The following is an 8902-nucleotide window of genomic DNA, read 5'->3' as shown; positions in this document are numbered from 1 at the left end:
CCACTCCAGCACCACCTCTCCTCCCCAAGACCCCGCCCCGTGTTTGCTCCTCTTCGCCCTTCCCCTGTCGCTCACACTTATGGCCAGTAAAAAGTGGAAGGGCGTAGCCTTTCCACTTTTAAAAGTGATGGGGCCATGGCCCTCTGGCCCCCCCTGTTCCGGTGCTCCTGGTTCCAGAGCCTGGGCTCCAGCCAGAACATTTAAAATGCAATTTTATAGCCCCACAGAACCAAGCCCCATGAACCTGCGTCAGCTGACGCGGGTCAGCCATGGGTTTTGTATTGCAGTATAGACATACCCTTTGACTTTTCAGGTGAAGGATGCCAAAATGGCGCGTGCTCTCTCTCTCTGCTTATATCTTCCAAATGTCCATGACTTTGTTTCAGGAGGCAGGAAGGTTTCCCGGAGCTGCAGCTCCCATCCCCTGTTAAGTGACCATCCCCCACACTTGCTTGCCTGATGGCTTTGTCTACCTGGCATGTAAATGTAATTTCATTGTCTCTCCTTGCTCAATTTACACTGGAGACACATTCAAGCAGGTGGAACCACATTCCTTTGCCTGCCTGCCAAACACACTTGAAGAACATATTTCCAGCACACATTCATAAGTTTTCATATACCACCTCTACGTATACCACACAATAATGTTGACCAGCTTGTTGCCAGTTTGCATATGATACCTTACATGTCATCCTTTAGATACAGATGATGACAAAAGTAAGTTGGGGTACACTGAGCCGGTCAGGCCAGCTGATACTCACTGCTACATACTGGGAAGCCCCTGGCCCTCTGGACGCTCTTACGGTCACAGCCAGGATTAGAGCTCAGGAGTTCCTAGGGTAGTCCATCCTACCCCTCACTGCAAGCTGTTACAGGGTTCAAAGACCTCGGTTTGATTTTAGTTTCTTCTGAATTAGGTTGACAGTACTTACCACGAAACATCAAGGCAAATATAAAAAAGGCCTGAGTAAATAACAATATACCTTTTTATTTACCGTTATTACTTACATATTCAGCAATATTATTGCTTGGCTGATGTGCAAGAGAAGATACATTTTCTTACACAGGTAATTGTACGCATCATTAGCATTTCACAGAAACAATACTTCAGCCAGCATATGTACTCAATTTACAATCAAATTACATGAAAACACAGCATTTTTATATACAGCACTTTATTTAGATAAAGACTAGCTTTCATCTACAGTGTGTGTGCATTTGTTTTTTCAAAACATTGTCATTCAACATCACGCCGGCAGCACTGCGGCTGTACAGGGTTAGTTCAGTCATTCAAACTGGGCTTTGCATGTTTTTACGCATCTCGTTATTATACCAGTTTCATTTATTAAAAATAAGGCAACTGGAGTCAATAATCCTCACTGACTGAAAGTAAAACAGTGAGAACATTCTGGATAACAGTCATCAGTGCAGCTGATAGCTATTAAAATGTTCTTGTGCTGTTACCCGAAGCAGATTTTATCTCTCATTTCTGTCTGTTCCAACGTGCATCTCGTCACATTGGCAAACGCTTTGCTTTAATTAGCTGAGGTCTTGCTTCAGTCTTTCGCATGTCAACCAGCCTCTGTACACTTTCATATTTTTAATCAGTAGCCTGTTGTCTTTACTTTGTCATTCAAACTAGCAGATAAATCTGCCCCTTTCATGATCTTCGCTGCTTGGTTGAAGTCTTTACTTCAAAACATGCTGTTTAATTTTCCTGTTCACTGATTTCCATTTGTTTCCTGTTCAAATGCTGGCCCCCTCCCCTGCTCGAGCATGCTGCATGCATTAAGCTAGTGCGAACAGAAGAGTGAGTGCCAAAAAGGCAATCCTCTTTCGTTTCACCTACGAATGAGAGTTGTCCTACCCTGTTATGGGATTCTCACTTTAACAGTGTGCTCTGTGTGTGTGTATATATGGGTACAGTCCGCCTAAATACTACCACACTATCAGCATCCCACAAGCTGACATGGATTCTCCCATAATTGCTAAGATATTGGGTGCAAAAGTTTGTGGGTTTGTACACATCGGGGCGTGATGAGCTTTTTTGCTTTTTTTAATTTAACAGACTGCCGCAGAATATTTAACTTCAGCCAATGACGAATGCAGAAGTTCCAGACATCAATAATAAAAGTAACCATACTTGAAAGAAGGAGAAGGTGACCGGGTGGTATCCTGCTGCTTTTACATTTTCCGGTTCATAGGAGGGGAATCCAAGGATGACCGAAAACGTCTACCAGTTGGGGTGGCTGGGGTTGATGTCTGCGCTTGTGGCTGAGCGCCAAATTGAGTTTGGAGACTGCTCAGGATGTCATCAAGCTTTTGGTCCATCTGCGTGACCTGTTAGGAAATCACAAAGTGGATGGTCTATCAGATGGTCACACACCCTCTGCCTGTTCACTCTTGTGCTTACCTACACGTATTTTAAAAGAGAATGGCAGTGCTGCTGCAAAGGGGCAGCCTGATAATATTGGAAATAGAACTATTTTGTACAGGACTGGCATCTTCACAAACCCATGTAAACCAAATACAAAAACAAGAGGCTTCTACAACTCCCCAAACCACTGTGTTGTGCACAGTTCTGTGCTTAGGCTAATGTGAAGATCAAACCGTATGCTATAATAAAGTCACTGGCAAAGCCACAGAAATAGCAGATTAGTGGTCCTAGAAAGCAGGCCCAGCAAAGGCTAGCTGAGTCATCTCCTCTGACCCTCTGCATTTTGCAGGGATGATCACTACAGCATTCCCAGAAGTGTCTTATCTAACCTATCTTAGATCATCTGTAGTGAGGGTGCCTCCTTTGAAGATCTGCTTTGATAATGTATTGCACTGCTCAGATTATCTTAATTCCTCCCTCTTCCCCCAAGTCTATTTTACACTTCTGCCTTCCTCAGATTTAGGCCATTACTCCATATATAACTATCTTGGGACACTGAATGATCCCCTTCCTGCACTTATGATAGACAACTCTGTGATATGTATTATGATTGGAGATTTAGCTAGTACAATGTGCATTTATGTACATCATTCGAAGGTTGGCCTATAAAGAATATCGGAGCTCTAGTTTGCTGGTAAATTATGGATCTATGGTATAAAGACTAACTTTCTATTAGAAGCTTGATTTTGATTGCTCCTTTCACTTCATTAAATCACTGGCTTTCCAGCCGAAATTTCTCATGCTTGTTCTCTAGACAGAGAAGAACTTCTTACGTTTTCTGTTGACGGCTGGGTTCTATCCAACAAGATGCCTTGGAGATGCAAGTTTGAAAAACGAGAGGGTTATTTTGCTTTTGGAAAAGTCTTCTCGTATGTATGAAATATCATTTCAAACATGATTTGGGCCAAGATTTTCAAAAATGAGTCGTGGTTTTGGGTGCCCAACTGAAGGCTCCTTGAAGGAGCCTGGTTTTCAGAGGGTGGACACGCACTTTCTGAAAATCAGGCCCCTTCAAGGTGCGTCAAGCTGGACACTAAAGAAAACGGAGGCACCCCAAAATCACTAATCATGTTGAAAAATCTTGGCTTCGGCCCAGAAACCCCACATTGGCATTATTCAGTTGTTGCTGAGGGATTGATCCACACTACAAAATGTTGCCACCTTCAGCATCTAGTGAGCTAATCATGATTAAACCTGCAGGATTCCATCACGATTATCCGACACTATGCTGAACATGAATTGTTCTGGGCTCCTGTGACTGCAAGTCCTGGTCAGTATCATGTCAGCTGCCTCTATTGTTCACAACAGGGCTCCAATGCAGCACAGCTTTGTAGTGCAGGCGAGCCCAAGGAGAACTAGTATTTTAAGGAATGTTGGATGGTTCATTTTGGAGTTATCTGATGTGAAACTCTGAACCTTTGAAAACTCTGATCCGTCCCCACTGGGTCTAATGATGGTTGAACCTTTAAAGTGATACTGGACCTAAACAAATCTTTCATTTAAAGAGATATATCTAGCCTTTTTTGTTTTTTTAAAAAGGATAGCTTAGGAAATTTACAATAGCTGCCAGAATTGAACGTCTATCAGGTTGAGAGTTCTTTAAAAAACAACAGCAGCACATTATTCACTCTCCTACCCCGACTCGCTCTCATTATACACACCCACTGGCCACCAGAATTGTCTATGTAAGTTACATCACCATGGCTGCCAGTATCTTTACATATAGACAACCTGCCACTTGGCGGGAAAGGCAGTGGTGGAGATCTGCCCCTCCCAACAGAGAGACAGACACACATACCGTGTCCCCGCTGAAATGCCTGCCCTTTAATTCAGCGATTCTCTCAACAGGGCAACCAGGAGAAACTGGCCATGCTCCTGCCAGTCCCTAAGCACTGGTGCTTCCTGTCCAACCATGGGGGAGATAGAATGGGACTGAACCTCTCTTTTAGCAGCAGAATCTGCACTCCTTCCTTCACCATTCTAAATCCCTGGAGGGGCAATTAGGTAGGAGCAGAATTTCATTTCCACACATCTCCCTGCCTGAAGGCATGAACAGGGTGGTATCTCCCACTACAACAGCATCATTTCTACCACAGTAGGGGTCAAAAGGGGAAAAACAAAAATCACAAGGCTCCAGGACAATTTGCTATTAATTTATTTCCTGTATATGTTACAGAAACAGCACTGTCCACCTCTACCATTCCACTGCTACCCAGAAAAACCTTATTACTTAATCAACACTCTGCATACCAACTAGGGACCCACTGTATCTGAGATCTCCATTCCTACACACATCCCTAAATGGATCTGAAGGCGACACCCTTCAGAAACAGGTCTGCTGTGCGCCTGTATCCCAGCCACTCTGCATAAATTGACGAGTGAAGTAAGAGTACCATCATTAGCAAAAGACACTGAGGCATATGGGTGGAATGCATTTCCTCTTCTTGTGTAATCAAATCTTACAAAAGCTTCTAAAATTACTGTAATACTTATAATAGACCCATCTCCCCATAAAGTGGGTTGGACTGAGGGTTGAAGGTCAGAGTTAAGGTGATTGCGGAACCTTAACTCCACATGGCTTAGCTTTCAAACTTTTATTTTTCAGCAACTATTATGTTCTAGTAATGCTAGCTTAAAATAACTGATTTACAACCTTATTGAAATTAACGCCAACAGTTGCCATAGACCATTAATATCTGGCTATATAGCATTGTCACAACAACCAGGGACACGGGTATGGCATGAACCTTTTGCTTTGGATTCTAAACTGCTAAAGACAGTCTGGGGTTGGAATTGGTTTGCGTGGAGGTGAGTTTTCAGAGACTCATGTTTCAGTGGTTAGAGGGTTTCAACACCATGCTAATGATCTTAGAGGTTACTCAAGGACATAACCCTTACCCCTGAGTCTGTTATGAAAAAAAAGCAGGGGGAGGGGTGGTATTTGGTGGTAGTGTCTCTAGTTTTTATTAAAATCTCTAAAAGAAAATCCACCCAATTCCCTTGTGGTTGGCTGACAGGCCTTTATTGGAAGCCAATAAAACCTTGGTTCCATCTTATCTCAGATTTTTATCTGAAAGTTATAGAATACTATGAATACAATGGGGAAGATTTCCCCCCTGTCTGAGCACCACTTGGGGCAGGAAGGGGAGTGGGATGTTACATTGCTTATTACAGCTCCCTGATTCTCTGGGCCAGCCTGTGCTGGTCCTGGCCTAAGGTGAGTGAGAGCAGCCTCAGAGTTGCTCTAACTTATACTAGCAACATGTCCTTAAAGGACCAAACAGTAACTGAAGATGGTTATAAGGGAGTTCCATCCTCCTCCTGGTCCAACATGCCCCCTATATGATCTGCGGTACTCTGACCATTAACTTGTCTTATAACTCAGAAATCAGCCTGAAAGGGGTTAATGCTGTTACAGCAGCTCTCTCTCGAATTTAGTCAATGGTAGAAACAGACCTGTTCTCATTTCTTAACCCTTTGGAGCAATACATCAATGAAATGACATGGGGGTGAATTTAGTCCAAGCTGTCTGACGCTCTGAACATTTCTTATGGTTGGAGTAAGAGAATCCTGCCTTTCCTCTCCTCTTTGCCCTCTTTTTCCTCCTCTTCTTTCCTGCCTTCTGCACTCCCATCTTCATCATAGCTGTTACTGAGTGGTGGGACTGTGGGTCAGAGGTGAACGGATGACAGGGTCTGACAATTGAGTCAAGTCACTCATTGAACAGCTCATTGTTGAGGTATTATGATGTCACAGTGGTGGGTGTGTACGGATACATCTACATTGTAGCCGGGGGATGAAAATAGCAGTGTGTGTAGACGTACCAGCATTAGCTATACTCTGGCTTCCTCCTAAAAATAGAAGAGAGGATGGTGTGGGCTTCACGCGTCTCAAACTGGGGGCCGTGACTCCTCAGGGGGTCACAAAGTTATTACATGGGGGTTGTGAGCTGTTAGCCTCCACCTCCCAAACCCCGCTTTGCCTCCAGCATTTATAATGGTAGTTAAATATAAAAAAATGTGTTTTTAATTTATAAGGGGGTCACACTCAGAGGCTTGCTGTGTGAAAGAGGTCACCAATACAAAAGTCTGAGAACCACTGGCCTACACGAAACTATAAACCACAACCCCAGCTGGAGTGTAGATGTACCCCGTGTGTGTAGAGTGTTGCATACACAGACAGAGAAAAACGTATGGAGACAGAAAATCGGCATGTTCTGTTAAGCACGTATTCGGCTGGAAATCTGGAAAACACTCGAGCTGTAAGGGTTAAGCAGCCTGGAATTAATTTAGAAACCACAGCCTTGATTTTCTTGCTCCCCAGTTCTTGAAAAGCCTGTTTGGCTGACGCCAGTCGTGACTCAACAGAATCTTTCTTAAGCAGAAATAATGTACAGAGCAGAAATTAAACCAGAGTTACTACACACGAAGAAGATGGGGGTATAAGAGCTTTAAGCAGGAAAATACGACCAGATGGATAAAAGACATTTTAAGGACTTCTGTAGTGAGATTTTGTCAATTTTGCTCTAAAGTATATGCTTGGATCTTAAATCTATTATGCCAACATGTTTTATAATCATTCAAAAATACCGTGCTTCTCAATGTACCAATTCAGTGAAAGCATGTAACTGATAATAGTTTTGTTACAGGATTTATGTATTTTCTCCAGTAGGAAGAAGCACCAAAGTTTTTGTTTAAAAGGAAAAAAAAAATCCACCATATAAAAAGAATTGCATGGCACTTTACCAACAGAGATAACATTTTGCATTTCCATAGCGTCTTCTATACAAGGGCCTGAAAAAGCTTCCCAGTCATTAATAAACTGAGCCTCACAACATTCCTGTGCATGTTAGATACACGCTGTATTTTAATGCCCATTTTACAGATGAGGAACTCAGGCACAGAGAGATTAAGTGACTTGGCCAAACTCAGAGAGGAAATCTGTAGCAGAACTGTCCTGATTCTCAATCCTGTGCTTTAAGCACAAGTCCTCCAGTCCCCTGCTTTATGGCCCCAGTTCAGCTACATACATAAGCATGTACCAGCTAAGCATGGGCATAATCCCACTGAAGTCAATGGAACCACTCATTTAAAGAAAGATGCATGCTTCAATACTTTGCTGGATTGGGGCTGAGAAACTATTTTAAATTGATACAAAATGTTAGGCTAGCCAACCTCGCTTAATAGATGCAAAATGAGATGTTTGGCAACTCAGGGCCTGTCTGAGGTATGTGGCGTTACTCTCAGGAGTCAAGGCTGCCACATGAGTAAAACTTTCAGAATCAGGCCCTAATTTTCCCTAGACACTCAGGCATAATGTAGCTAACCCTGCTAAGTCTCCTAACAACTGCCACTTTCCCTCAGCCTAGCTGCAAACAGGACAAGTTGTCAGTTTGGAATAACATATCCAGGCAAATGCAAGGGCAAAGGGTTAAATTTGGAACACATTTCTCAGCTGAGTAAAGTGAGAAGCCAGCAGGCCTAACCACAGAATTTTCAGAGACGTGATATGCTCCTCGTAGGCTCCTTGGAGACAGGTGAGTTTGGCAGCTGTCCACTGGCAAATGGCAACAAAACTTCTGCTCCTCCACATTACAAAAGAGCTCCAGAGACAATCTACAAACTTTAATGCTTTAAAATACCCTCAACTACCCTTTAGAAAGGAGACTGGAAATGCAGTTTGAAAGATGAAGTTGCTATTGGGGCTTTAGGGTGAGTTGTTGAGATTTATATTTGTGTTAGCATTCCTTCTGAGAAGGAACTATGATTCTATAATGGCATGTGGTAGAGTTAAAAAAAGAGTCTTGAAACCAGCTCCAATGAGTCATAGCAGGGAGCAAAGGGGAATCGGGTCATGTTAGCCACTGGGCCTCAGCAAGTCAGAGCTCTTAACCTTGAACATAGTGTTTGCATTCTGTATCTGACTGTTTGTCATCTGCGGTTGCTTATAAGTCTGCCTTTGTGAAAACCAGGGCCTTTGGCCCCTTTTTAAATACTTCATTTTAGCCCAGTGAGTTCACACTGATTATCTGTAAAGGATTTCTGCAGTGTGAAAATGGGGACCCTAAGAATGACAGCAATGTGGAAGACTGAATTGTGCTGTCAAATTTACCACAGGCTGGATAGATTCCTAATCATTATGAGTGAGCTTAATTTTTTCTCCGTCTGTCTGCCTCTCCTCACACACACACAAAAAGCAAACTATACAATAAACAAAAGAGGGAAAAAGTGAATTGAAGTAGCCACATAATCTTCAGAAAGTTCACTCAATTTAAAACAAAAATGTTCCCCTTCATGGGTGTGTCTGTCTTTTAAATATTATTTCTGGAGGCTTGGAAGGCAGAAATCAAATATGTGAACAACTCACTGACTTGCACTGCTTCCAGATGAGGAGTATAAGGGGAAGATATGCTGCTGGAACACTAAATTGTGAACCCACAAACATGCTTATGTTCTGCTAAGTGGA

The 8902-nt window shown here is 42.8% G+C and overlaps 1 protein-coding gene across 1 annotated transcript in view; it reads right to left on the bottom strand.

Moving 5' to 3' along the window:
- Window positions 1–969: 969 nt before the first annotated feature.
- LOC102940290 (potassium voltage-gated channel subfamily KQT member 1-like) overlaps window positions 970–8902 on the bottom strand; it is a 742437-nt gene continuing 734504 nt past the window's right edge. The window contains exon 17 of the mRNA XM_043532723.1: window positions 970–2340. Within this exon, the coding sequence (XP_043388658.1) occupies window positions 2185–2340 (156 nt within the window). The 3' untranslated portion in view covers window positions 970–2184. The remainder of the gene's footprint in view (window positions 2341–8902) is intronic.

The sequence above is a fragment of the Chelonia mydas genome, chromosome 1 (assembly GCF_015237465.2).
Source record: "Chelonia mydas isolate rCheMyd1 chromosome 1, rCheMyd1.pri.v2, whole genome shotgun sequence".
NCBI classification, from domain to species: Eukaryota; Metazoa; Chordata; order Testudines; family Cheloniidae; genus Chelonia; species Chelonia mydas.
Note: the sequence above shows the minus strand (reverse complement) of the source record. Positions and strands in the feature narration are given on the sequence as shown.